The 14,439-nt window shown below is 38.5% G+C and overlaps 1 protein-coding gene across 1 annotated transcript in view; it reads right to left on the minus strand.

The window, feature by feature from the left end:
• Positions 1-12,426, minus strand: part of arid3b (AT-rich interactive domain 3B) — a 27,298-nt gene extending 14,872 nt beyond the window's left edge. The window contains exons 1-4 of the mRNA XM_014021526.1: positions 12,166-12,426; positions 11,140-11,676; positions 1,318-1,407; positions 1,150-1,222 (exon numbers count right to left, since the gene is read on the minus strand). Of these exons, the coding sequence (XP_013876980.1) occupies positions 1,150-1,222; positions 1,318-1,407; positions 11,140-11,676; positions 12,166-12,189 (724 nt within the window). The 5' untranslated portion in view covers positions 12,190-12,426. The remainder of the gene's footprint in view (positions 1-1,149; positions 1,223-1,317; positions 1,408-11,139; positions 11,677-12,165) is intronic.
• Between the last annotated feature and the right edge of the window lie 2,013 nt (positions 12,427-14,439).

Below are 14,439 nucleotides of genomic sequence, written 5' to 3' on the forward strand. Positions count from 1 at the left end.
ACACACACACACACACACACACACACACACACACACACACACACACACACACACACACAAACACACACGAGGGGATGAACTTTAGCCACACAAATAGACATTCGGCTGTATACCCTCGCTTGAAATTAAATGTGTGTGTTTTTGTAATCAAACACTTAGAGATGTCAAGAGGCTGGAATTAAATAAAACTGTTAACGCTTAAGTTTTCAGGCACATTTTAAAGACAAAAATTAACAGCAAAAATAATTACCCAAAACATTATAGGTCTTTAATTTTAGTAAATATATCATTTTAAAATATGAAATATGATTCAGAATGCAAAATGAAAAAAACGTTAGAAGAAATGCACATCTCATGGCACAGTTTGATACTAAAATCATCCTATGATGAGAAATAAAGGTCTTATAGTCAATAAAAAATAAAATGCGTATTCTCACAAAAACAACATGTTTGTTGTTTAAAGTCAGTTAGCACTATGTTTTGTGAATGACTCGGCTTCTACCATGCCAAATTTGAACTCAATAAGGAATTCACTGAGAAAGACTCTTGTTATGTTAGCTCACTGTGAATAGCTGTGGCGGCCATCTTTAATTGAGTCAAGTTAATTAGTTGTTGGTGTACGTCCAATTATTATTTTCTGAGAGTTTTATTACAAAACATCGAGTGGTTCATGAGATGTTTTGCTAACAGACCGACACAAAAAACATCATCACCCGTCTTTACTTAGCGATGACAAAAAACAAAACAAACAACTAAATCCAAACCTGTAAAAGCTTCAACCCTAAAGAAAGTTTCAATGAGTCTCCAGTTTTCAAAGAAACAACTTTTACACATTTCAAACCTAAAAATAAAGACAAATACTTTCAAATATTTTAGTAATGAATCCTCTTTGGCTTCAGTTTAAAAATATATATACTGTATTTTTTTTCTTTTTTGCTGACATGATTCTTCAGCCAATACAAAACAGTACAAAAGATCTGAAACAGCTGTGAGGTTTTACTTGTTTAGTTTAAATACCAGCCGATTAATTTTTATCTGCAAATACTTTTTTTGTTAAAATATGCTGAGATAAAAAATATTGTCACAACGTATATAAGTAAATCAATACCTTACTAAAAATAGAAAGTTGGTTAAAAAGCCAAATCATACCTCGTTTCTGCATGAAGACAAAGAGTTCATCAAGAAACTCCTTTCGTTGGGGGTCACTGTCCAGTTCATAGAGCTGCAGGAGAAACACAAACATCCAGAGGAAACCAGTCAGCTGGGTGATGGGTTGAGGGTTTTTTTTCCATGTTTTCATCCATCGGATCAACAAACCTTGGCAAAATCTCTCGATGGCTCTCCTTTCGCTTTCCCTCCTTCATTCTCCTCGGCCCAGATGCCTCCTCCTGCTCCTGCTCCTCCTCTCTGTAAAAACCAACACAAACGAGCACAACTAAACAGCTTGTCAAAAGAATCTATAATTTATTTCCAACAGATTGTTGCAGATCAGACAGATGCACACACAGAAAAACTTTTTTTTGTCTTTTGTCTGTTTTTTTTTTAATTATTATTCATTTCCCTGTATTTCCTGTATTGAGACAAATCATAAACCTGGTCTCAGGGTTTTGTTGCACCTCATTTAGGACATCACATGGTGTCCTTGCTGTGTTCTTCAGAGGGCACCCCTTCCTCGGGAGCGTCCCAACCGTCCCATGCTTCCACCATTTGTAGATGATTTTTCGAACTGTGGACCGATGAACACCCGTTTCTTTGGAGATGCTCTTGTAGCCCTTCCCGGAGTAGTGCAGAGCCACAACCTTCTTCCTAATGTCCTCTGATAGATGCAAGGCTGGAGGCATGGCTCCCATCAAACTATCTGGAAGAACAGCCAAGCTTCATTTGTCTTTTTTTATAGGGAGGGGCCCCGATCTCATCTCCCTAATTGGAACACCTGAATTCAAGGAGGCCTCGTTAGCACAGAGGTTCACACACCTCCAGTCTAAGAGGATAAACAAACCTGATCTGTGAAGTTTTTTATTAGTGAGTGTGGAGGGTTTAGTTTCTTATACTGAAAAACTGATGCAACATTTTCACTGCACAAACCAAACATAAAGCAAGCCTTTGTTTTACTGTGCACTTCGTTGGGGGAGTCACAGAGACTTCTGTCAGCAAATGATTGCAAAGAAAACAAACCTTTTATCAAAACGATGATGGGAGATATGCAACAACTTATAGAAAAAAAAGTGAGTAATTGAAGCATTTCTCAACAAAAAAATATAACTTTTTATCAAAGTATAGTTGATTTAGTCTGTAGAATATAGTCAGGGAAAACCATATCGTGTGCAATTAATCGTCAGAAAATCGTTGTTTTGCAATGACTGCGATTATTTGTGATGATGATATATTTTTGTGTGCGACACACTTTCACTATCAGGTGTGCACGTGAGACCAATGGCGGAAGGAAGCGTGGAGCAGCTAACGCTAACCTTGACTCTTTACAAGCAAACTCTCCTCCAGTGGAATGCTGGAAACAAACTTAGTCAGATGAAAATCCACGATGCACTCAATCTGTTCATTACGAGCAGCAAAGTCGGCACTAGAAAGCGATAACGCAGGGTGGGACGTTACAATTAAAAAGTTAGTTTGACTGATGATTTTTAAGCATAATTTTAGAGCAAACAGGAACTAATTCTGCACATGACTGGAGGTCTGAGGTGTACAAATGGGAAACTAGAGACCCCATGTGACGCTCCAGTCCTGCTGACGACCCATTAATCACAAGAATTCACCATCACTGATAAGTTGATAATCAGATGATTGTACACACATGCACGTTTATTTACCAACCTTCCCACAAAGCCTCTCAGGTTCCTCTGTTTAAGAGGAACCAAAATACACGATCCTCCCGCCAATAAAGATCAACTGTTTCAGTACGACTGCTTCATCCGATTCTGTTTGGCTACAAAATAAAGATTATACCTCTTTCAAATGTAATCAGTTGCAAATTTACTGGTTATTTTGTTTTGTTTTTTAATTCTAAACAATCTGACTTTCTTCCAAGTGCCACACATTTTCTTATGATTGTTTTTGAAATTCACTTATGGTAAAATCCACTGTGTGAACATGATTTTAAATTGCACACGCCTGTCTAAAATAAAATATCATTCATTGATTCACGTCAAAACAAAGAACGGCCATCATGTTGAGAGAAACACCTGCATAAACGAGATTTTTAACATTGTACATACTCACAAAAAAAAAGTCAAATTAACTAATTGCAAACAGCGGCACCATGTTTTTAGGGCTGTGTCCTCAGTTATGTTCCGTTAGGAACATCAGAAGCCTGCAAATCAAGATAACAGAGGAATGTGATGACATTGCATCCTGCAGGCTTTTTATTGCTGCTTGCTGAGCAATTGTCTGAGCTTGATTTTTTGTGTTTGTTGCCGTACAATGTCCGTTTAAAGAAACGGAAGGCCCCTGGAATTTGTGACCAACTGTGTCAGAAAGACAAATGGTTCACTGGAGGACAGGAGTGGAGCCAATCAGCTGCAATGATGTCTCAAAGCAAAAACTACATAAAGAGATGTTCTTCAATGGAAAAAGGACAAATTGCACCAGGTTTTTGTAGTATTACTCACTTCTTCACAAAAGTAAACAAAAATGGTCCAAACCTGCACTGTGGCTGGATGCAGAAATAAGTGGGAAAAGGGGAGTAGAATTTCCTGGTACTGAATAACAAAAACAAATAACCCAGAAAGATTAAATGAGTGGCTCTCAATCAACAGGAAAAGCTGGATTCTTAAGAATAAGGACTGTGTCTGCAGTGTTTATTTGCTATTCTTCATTTTTGGGCTGGAGAAATTCTGTGCTCCTCCTCTTTTATACATGTAAAGCTCCTGTTATCCTCAGTACATGCTGGTATTGATGAATACTGGAATAAAAAAATAATGCAAATGATTTGATACAGATTTCAAGCAACAAAAATCTGCTTCTGATGCAGATGAAGCAGATTATTAAAAACCAAAGTCCTCCGTTTGGGTAGACTGATCATGACGTGTGGTTCCTTCACTACCTTCCCCCTTAAGAAACCAGCAGGACGTTAGAGGTTAAAAATGTTCGGGTAGCATGAGTGCAACTGTGCGCGAAAGCCTGCTGAGAGGCCATTTTTCTTGCTGGAACGTTAAAACACAGCCCAGAGTCTTTCCTTTCTAATTGCTTTCATTTGATTAGTTTTCTCTCATCGTTTTTCATTTCACTTTAAAAATCCATTATTTGGTGCTTACTGCACATCAAGCTGCAGGATTGTGATTTGCCTCAGTAAGCTGGCTGTCTGTGGGTTAATGAGGCCAGCTCCTGGCAGTTCCAGGTTGTAGATTAAAACAGGGATTTGTATAAATGACTTTACTTGATACCTGCGCAGAACTGTATCATTCTGTGGGAATATTCCCTTTCACCCACGGATTAAAGTGTCAGCGTGAGCCGACTTACAGACAATAATAATAACAATAATTAACCCCGGAGCCGATAATCTGCCGCCTTCTGGTCTAACTGTAGCACCTCCCTGTGTTTTTACTAAAAACACAACTCAAACTGCTAATACTGACAGTTCACAGCTGCATCGTAGCGGCTCTTTGTTGTTAGGCGTACACCCACAACCTTTTAGTGCCCCCCTCCCACCCCCACCCCTCTCACCCCTCTCACCTCGACATCTTGAGGCAGATGTTCACACTGAGTCTGGTTCTGACGGACATTTTCTTTTCTTTTTTTCTATAAATGGGAGTTTCTCACCAAATGACCCCAAATGTTTGCACAAAAGGAACTGCTGGGGTTCTTTGTAGAATATCTGAATGTCTGTGGTTGGCTACAAAAACGCTCTGAGATCCCAACGTGGTTAGAAATAATTTAAATGGACCAGAATCTATTTTTTATAAAAAGTAAAAATAGATGTGATTTATTCAAAACGAAGGTACTTAAAATAAATAAGTAAAAGTAAAAACACATTTAAAAATGCCTGGTAAAATTTTACCTCACTGATAAGAAAAAAGTTCTTAAGTAAAAGTTGTAAAACCGCACACAATAATAAGGAAAGTAAAATTACTTTTTACTCAAGCTAAGAAATGAAATGTGGAATTTAACCAATTGCATTACATTTACTCTGTTCGGTTTACTGGAACCAGTTGACAAAACTTAAATAAATTCAACACTTCATTTTTTATCATGAAGAGTTCGGTCATATTTAAATTTGTAACGTGTAACTAGGTGTTAAATTTTAAAGTAAAGAAGTAAAAGTATCATTTTTATGTTTTAATGTAACAAAATAAAAGTAAAAGTTGTGGTTCAAAAATACTTGGGAAAACTACAAATCCTCAAAAAACAAGTACTGTAACAAAGTAAATGTACCTAGTTACGATACACCTCTGATAAAATGTATCTAAAACACATTCAAAGTCTCAGTTATAAAAATATTTGTAAAAGTACTTACTGGAAACTATGAAATGAGACATAAAAAGCTTTACCTGAAATGCATCAATGGGCTGCAATTTATACGAGCTTAATCTGGTAGTTTTTCACTCAGTTTTGAAATGCGGGTAAGTGTTCAATGTAAACAAAGCACTCCACTAAATCTGATGAAAACTGGGCAAAAGGTTGAATCACTTGACTGACCTACATTAGGTTGGCCGTAGTCTGTGTAGGTAAACAAGTAAGGTGAATTGGATATGTGTGGAATTTTTGAAGCGGACATTTAGAAGTAAGTATGTGACTTGTTTCATCGCACCAAAGAAGAAGTCACAAGTAATGTGTTGAGGTATACGCAACTATAGTGCATTGGTTTAATTTTATGATATTTGAATTTTGTCAAAATAGGATGAATAAACATCTAATTTGTGGGTCCCTTGAAGGAAATGACCAACACACTTTTCTGAGCGGTACCAAAAACTATGGTAACCATGATTTTGAGCAGAAAAGTCCTAAATCTTTGCTACTTTCCTTGTGCAATAACAGAAATACTTTAAAAATCAGCTGGGAAATCCTGATATTATGAGGGGTCATCTCTATGTTTCCCAGTACAATTCCTGCGCTATTATTCAGTCATTTTTTAAATAAGCTTTAAAAGACATTTGAAAGGGAAGCCAAGCATCTTTCATGACTTTATTTTTAATCTGGGAGAACATGGGCAGGGAACATAGGTAAATAGGGAACATACTGTAGGTACCAGGGAACATAGGTAAATAGGGAACATACTGTAGGTACCAGGGAACTTAAGTACATACAGAACATACTGTAGGTACCAGGGAACGTAAGTACATAGGGAACATAGTGTAGGTACCAGGGAACATGGGTACATAGAGAACATACTGTTGGTACCAGGGAACATAGGGAACATACTGTAGGTACCAGGGAACGTAGGTACATAGGGAACATACTGTAGGTACCAGGGAACGTACTGTAGGTACATAGGGAACATACTGTAGGTACCAAGGAACGTAGGTACATAGGGAACATACTGTAGGTACCAGGGAACGTAGGTACATAGGGAACATAATGTAGGTACCAGGGAACATAGTGTAAGTGCCGGGGAACATAGGTACATTAGTTAAGTTAATTTTTTAATGTCCATTGACTTATCACTGTCTTGTTTTCATTTTTTAATTTCTTTCTTCCATTGTCTTTTTGAAAAAACTGAAGGGTATGTGCGCTTCATGCGCACATATCACTGCTGAACTTTACAAAACTTTACAATGGCAGAGCAGGCAGCATGCAAGCACACATTTCATCATGTCGCAGACAGGATGGAACTTTCCTCAACAGACTGAGGTGAGGAAAGTTGCAGACTGGCGGCTGCGGTCATTGGCTGAGCCTGTGACTGAGTCATAGTCACAGCCAATGCGTGGCCGGTCCGCACGGGGCCCCTTTAGGGGGCAGCATGATTAGGACCCCAGTTATTTCAATGCAACGATGTTGGTCGACCGTTGGGGGCCCAAATGCCCAGCTTGCTCATCGTATCCTGATGGCTCTGGGTACATAGAGAACATACTATAGGTACCAGGGAACGTAGGAACCAAGAAACATAGGTACCGGTACTGGGAAACGAGTACTAAGGAACATAGGTACTGTACTGGGGAAAAGAAAAAAGGTAAATTACACAAAATAAATAAATTTCGGGGATCAAGCATAGTGGTGGAGCACCATAAAGACCGAGTTCAGCATTCAAACACTGCAGCTTATTGCGGAACATTTTCTACTCTTTGAAAAGTTTCCAGAAATATGCACCAAGTCCCTTTAAATTCCAGCATTTAATGTGATCCAGGTTAGATATTTTCCATGAATTCAATCATTACTTCTAGTTTGGTCATCTATGGCATTAGGCGTTTCACATTTCTATTAATCATTTCCACCAAGTAATCATTTAGTCAAGTGTTTTTATTTATAGGTTACCTGAAGCTAATTATTTTAGGCATCTTTCCAAGCTTGTATGCCTCACTTAAGTCTACGACTTTCCCACAAATGTCTAACTTTTTGCACGCACCCACACAGACACACACACCCACTTATTCTCAGTCTTCAGGGGTTAAACTGTTTAAACAGTCCACTGTATCCACCACACACACACACAGAGAGAGAGAGAGAGAGAGAGAGAGAGAGAGATGTTGACACTGCTAAAGGCCTTAACTTAGAATGTCTAATAAAAGAACCCCCATCCTTCCAGAAAAAAAACCCCACTGAAGGTAGATAAACATGCCAGACTTTTCACCATCAAATCGAAATAAAACCCTTCCCCCTCTTATTGATGAGGAAGTGGGACCTACTGCAGATCTATTAACAAAGAGCCTTCAGTTAATTGCTCACAGAGCTTTCACACAAGCTCGCCTGGGAAACCCTGATAGTATTCAGGATGTGGGTCAGGAAAAAGAATCTCTTTGTTGTTAAACAGACAACTTTTTAAGAATGGGATTATTAAATATTTGACTTAATGCAATTTGCTGCAAAGCTACGCTGCAGGAGTTTGTATTTGATTAAAAGCATTAAAATACAAGGATATCACCACTTAACTTCCCTATTTATCTCCTTTAATGAAACTAGCATTCCTTCAAGGAATGCACACCTCCTACCAGCTTTCATTTCAAAGTTTCCAGAGGGTTTAAGTTGGGAACAGTCTCAGCTACTACCACACCAAATCTTAGTACACAATCTGTAAAAATCACTGAGTTATAGATATTTTGTGTTTGCTAAGGTCAATTAACTGTAGGGGGTCATCTTAAATCAATTTGACTCCAAAAGGTAATCAGTTGCAGATACAAAAAAATCCAGTGAGTCAAGAGATATTTTGCTAACAAACTGACAAGATTGACCCCGACAATTAGAATTAGAAACAAAAACGTATATTTTTGCTCTCAGTGTTTTAAGTGACTCTTAGCTGCTAACAGGCCAGACTTTTGCTTAATATCTGTAAAACTGATTGACAGAAAGCCATTCTTGTGTTCGCCAGAATCAAACAGCTGTGGTGGCCTTCTTAAATTGGACTGACTACAAACAATCAATAGTACAGCCATTGATTACTATCAGAGATATATATTTTTTTCTTTTGTGAAACTGAAAGTGAAGTAACGAGCATAAATTGTTCCAATTTTTTTTTACATTAAAATTATTTGAAGACAGCAGCAATCCAATTTGGTCTTGACCCAGCTCTGGCTAACCACCTGTTAGTTCATCAATCTGCATCAGACCAAAATCACACAAACAGCTTATCTACAACAGGTAATATATTAACTATTCATAAACTTTTCGCAGAACCCCACTTCAAAGGATCTGAATTAGTGCTTTGATTAAAGAAAAACATTAATATTCCAGGTTTGGGCAGCTGGTGTGTAAAAAGCGAACACACACGCTCTTTGTCACAGCCTTTTATTGCATTGATTTAATGCAGGGGAAATAAGGCGCTATTTAGTGTTGCTAAGCAACGACTGAACCACGCAAAGCGGTCCACTAACAGTAACAGGATGGGGTGATCTTTGTCACAACGCTGATTAACAGCTAACATTTGAAATAATCGTTTAAATTAGGGGATTAAATGTTTCCATCGGAATAGCATTTGCAGTTTGCCAAAAAAAAAAAAACCAGTAAAAATAAGAAAATAAGACAGTAATAATCAACATGATGTGCATGAAACCCCCCATTAATCAAACAAAAAGCTCCTTCTGCTCTAATAAAAGTAATGCAGGAGAACGTGAGTGGCTGTTTTCACGCTGTGAGGCACTAGCCCAGCTGTCCCTCCACCCACAGCCCTCATTAATCATAATGTATTATTTTGACATGGGGCCTTTTCAAGGAGGCCATACACACACACAGTGGTGGACAAAGTAATCAACTCTAGTATTTGAGTAAAAGTATTGATGCTCAGGGTCAAATCGACTCAACTACAAGTAAAAGTTGCTCCATCAAAAATCTACTAAAGTTAAAGTACTGAAGTACTTACTTTTGAAAATACTTAAGTATTCAAAAGTACATGCATTTAAAATTGCTCAAGTGTTCAAAAGTACAAATTATATTTTCTACTATCAACACATCTCTGTAGTTTTCAGAGTGAGTTTACAGAACCTTGCAGCTCTCAGAAACCACCTGATGTATTGACACATTCCTGGCAAAAATGATGGAATCACCGGACTGAGAGGATGGTCATTCAGTTGTTTTATTTTGTAGAAAAAAGAAGATCACAGACATGACACAACACTAAAGTCATTTCAAATGGCAACTTTCTGGCTTTCACTAAAAGAAATGAAGAAAAAGGTGATTCCACCATTTTTGATAGGGTTTGTAGAATCACTCTTCTACAAATTCTACACCACCTGTAAAGACTTCAGCATAAAAATGCAATAAAGTGAGTGGTGAGTTCTTAAATGCACAAATGTAGTTTATCCGTAGTGAACTCATAAGACATTTAAATTGATATGAACTATTTTTCAGTGTCTCTATGACCACGTGTGTGCTGGTTTCTCTATTATCTTCAATCATCTCCATTGCTGGGTTCTGTCGTTGTGTCCTTGGGCAAGACACTTCACCTGCCTTGCCTATTGATGGTGGTCAGAGGGTCCAGTGGTGCCGGTGCATGGCAGCCTCACTTCTGTCAGTGTGCTCCAGGGCAGCTGTGGCTACAGTGTAGCTTACCACCATCAGTGTGTGAATGTGTGAATGTCTGTAAGTGTAAAGGCGCTGTGGGGTCCGTATAAATAAATCACTCTATAAGTTCAGTCTATTTACCTTTTTTTTAATGTAGGCGGGAGATCAGCTCCCCACCGTTAATGAAGATGATGTAATTCCAAATCTATCCTAGATGTGAGCTACAACTGTGATTGGTTCACCATGAGGAACATAGTGTGGCCAATTGCATTTCAAGAAAGAAAAACAGCAAGAGCCGATTACAAAGCTGTGCTGAACCAAAAGTAACAAGTAACTAAAAGCTTCCTAGAAATGTTGTGGAGTAAAAAGTATAATATTTGCTTTTGAAATGGAGTGAAAGTAATAAGTACCCCAAAAAATAATTACTAAAGTATACTCAAAAAATGTACTTAATTACAGTACTCGAGTAAATGTACTCCACTACTGTCCACCACTGCACACAGGAGGGCCGATCGGGCCGAGCTTCAGAAAGAAGAGTCCATAAATACACACCTGAGGCTAGTCCAATAATCCTCCGCTCTCATTTCAACTCCATCTCCGCTGACCTCCAGAGGCTTCTCTGCACAGTTAGGACTGGACCACAGCCAGGGACAATTAGCCCAGCTTGAGGAGAAATCATTTGTTTTGCAAAAAGCCAGAGACTAGAGGTGCATAATGAGGATCTCAGGCCCGGCTGGTAAATAAATACGAGCCAAGTTCAGGCGTCCTGCCAAATGGGACACGCTCCTTCCTCTTTAGGTGAGAAAGCAGGCGGCTGACTGGGCAGCAGTCAGCCTGACTCTCAACAAGAGGAAGTCAATAATTAATAATAAGAGAGACAACAACACACACAGACTGGGGGGGGGGGGGGGAGGCAAGTCGCAGATGTTTGTTTTCTCTCTGTGAAGGTGAGGCCTTGACATGATAAGAAACAGGTAGATAATGCAGCCAGCTGCACGTTTTAAAGTTCACACAGAGTCATGCAGAAGCTGAGCGTACCTGTCTGAAGAGCTCATCGTAGCTCCAGTCAGCAAAGCCGTTAGGTGACGTGAAGGTGGTCGGACCTGCAGGAGAGGACAGGCTCTTCTCCTCCTGCTTCATCTGTGGAGACTCGGGCTCACAGGCTGGCAGAGACGTACCAAAGGGCTGAAAGCGGGAAACCTGTTGGACGTCCAGCTTCTTTGCTTGAAAAGGAGGCCCATGCTCGTCTCCCTCCTCCTCATCGTCATCAACATCATCACCTCCCTCCTCAGGCTCCAGCATCTCTTCCACCCCCTGATCCGAGTCCTCCACTTTCAGGTCCATTCTGCTCAGGTGTTGCTGTGCGGCTTGAAAAATCACTCCGTCCGCCCTGGAGCCGGACGCCCTGGCCGCCGCCGCCACCGCCGCTGCCTGCTGGGTGAACAGGAGCTGGGCTTGGAGGAGATGTTTCTCCTCCTGTTCCCTCTTCAGCTGATCCATCACCGCCTCCAGCTTCACCCCTGCAGGACTGGGCTGTGGACAGCCAGCCAAAGTCCCCTCCTCAGAAAAGCTCGACTATGGACAAAATAAATGAATAAACCATCAAAGCGAAAATTAATACTCACTCGACTTTAATGTTTTTCATATGGTGCTGCAGTTTTAAACAACTCATTCAAACTAAAAATGAAAACCTAATAATTTTCCTAAATAAATATGGATTTGTTAAAGTTAACTTTGACCCAATTAGGTGGGTTTAAAAAGATTTAATGAGCCTAATATAAAACTGTCTAATTTCTACAGATACTTTGTGTTTCTGTTTGTTTAAAAAACTAATTATAAAATATATTTTCTGTAACTTTTTCACAAGCTGACTCAGATTTTACGCATCAAAATTAACTTTCTCCAAAAAGCAGCTTTTTTTTAAGCTTTCACCAACAACAACGTGTTTTTCTCGTCAGTCCTAACACAATAGTAAAACTACATTTATGGTCAGTTGCTTTGTTACTGTAACAAACACGAGTGGGAGCCAGAAAAGAAGAAAAAAAGAGTCGCTTCAACACTCACCATTTGCGCTTTGGCGTAATTCATTCTCTTCAACAGGTCTTCTTCTTCTTTTTTTTTTAGTTTTGTTTTTCTCCTCTCGTTTCCCCCTGCAGAAACAACTCACATCGCACCAGCAGTTTTCTCTTCGCAGATGTTTTTTTCTTCTTTTGATCGAGAGTGATTTTTACCAACCCCTGCGGTGTGTGGAGGCCGGAGAGATCCGAGCTGCAGCAGGAGGAGGAGGGGTGATAATGCTGTGTGTGTGCGTGCGTGCGTGTGCGCGCGTGTGCGTGTGTGTGTGTGTGTGTGTGTGTGTGTGTGTGTGTGTGTGTGTGTGTGTGTGTGTGTGCTGCCTGGTCACTGCGCATGGAAACTCAAACATCTTTGATTGTTTCTGACTGGCTGAGCCCCCTTCCTTCTCCCACACCCACACAGCGCGAGTGAATGAAAGATCCGCCCCTGTGCGTAAAATAGCTACGCAACGTTTTTTTTTTTTTTTTTTTTCATTTTATAGATTATTTTTGTTGTTGTGAAGAAATAAGAAACTATCCCACCCACTTCACAAGGAAACCCCACCCCAAACCCCACCCCTCCACCCTTAATTTACTACCACGATAAAGTGACGCTGTATGGAAGTCCGTTGCTGCCACTACAAATAAAAAAGAAAATAATCAAAACAAATTTGTGACATGGTAGATCATATTTAAAAACTTTAAAACTCATTTTATTTTTTATTTAATAATTACGTTAATGAGGAACTGTCAAAATGAAAGACTACCCAGTCTTCGACCCTTAATTAATAAATTCACTGAGATGATGTGACTGTGGTATGGAAGATCTAACTTTGCCACTTGAACAAAATATTTTATATAAATAAATCATCACATACAGGGCATATGAAAGATTTTTAAAGCCATGATTGTGATAAATCTGTGATGGACTTGCGACCTGTCCAGGGTGTACCCCGCCCCTCGCACTGTGACTGCTGGATATGGGCACCAGTGACCCACGCGACCCTGAAAAGGAAGAAGCGTGTACAGAAAATGGATGGATGGATGGATGGATGGATGGATGGATGGATGGATGGATGGATGGATGGATGGATGGATTGTGATAAACAATTTTATCTAAATTCAGATGTGATTCATTTTTTTTATAATTATGACTTTAAAACTTGTATTTATGACCCATAATAAAGTAAATCAGAAACTTGACCTCCATTTCACAATTAAATACCACTCTAAAGCACATCTCTATATACCAGTGGTTCCTATATCCTGATTGGGGCACCAGAGAGGGGCAAATAACCTTGTCTGCTCAGAGGTTGTGAAAATATAAATTTAAAATTTGTATATAAAAATCGCACAAATAAGCCCATTTCAATGATCAATCAACTTAATTTTTCCCTTTCCAAATAAAAGTTTATAATTATTTATTTTATTTTTATCATTATTTTGATAAAGAGATGAAGGTTGCATGCATTTTTGGCAAAGGTGAGAAGTAGCAGAGTAGGGAGGGGTCTCAGCTAGGCCATTTGAACAAAAAATATAACATAATAGGTTATGATAAGTTTTAAAACCAGAATTATGACTTACAAACTAATAATTATGACAAAAAAGTCTGGTTTGTCATTTTATCTCATGATTATCATTTTTAAGTTTAAATATATGCTTAATTTTTTCCCCTTTTTATATAAAGGAATTAAATGTTTCTCACCCACTTTGCTTTCAGAGTCTGTTTTTATTTACTAAGATGATGTTAATTTTATTTAAAATCCCCTTTCACTATCTGAACAAATAGAAAATGTTATGTTAGTTGTGTAAATGGTGTATTTTAAAGTCAGTATTGTGAGACTGAAAGTCATGATGATATTAACACTATAATGATCATCTAAACTCGTACAATTGATTTAGCATCTCAAAATTACAACTCAATAATTCAGCAATTACCATTTTTAATGCTATAGGTAAGACTTCAAAATTCATATTTATGACATGTCGTGATATTTTTCTGTCAACTAGCAAAGATGGGCTTCCATACTTTGCCTTTAAAGGAGATAAACAAGAATACCAGATGTAAATGTTCTGTTTGATTTTGTTCTAATTTATGAAGAGTCATATGGAGGACCAAACCTATCATTATTGGAAATAAATGTATAAATATATAACTGGCGTATTAAAATAAATTATAGGGTCAAAAAGAAGTTTGACAAATAAATTATTGTGCCATTAAATCAATTACATCAATTATTTAGATATAAATGTGTATTTACATTTTAATTTTGAAGGATTATAT

Source organism: Austrofundulus limnaeus, unplaced genomic scaffold (assembly GCF_001266775.1).
Source record: "Austrofundulus limnaeus strain Quisiro unplaced genomic scaffold, Austrofundulus_limnaeus-1.0 Scaffold296, whole genome shotgun sequence".
NCBI lineage: Eukaryota > Metazoa > Chordata > Actinopteri > Cyprinodontiformes > Rivulidae > Austrofundulus > Austrofundulus limnaeus.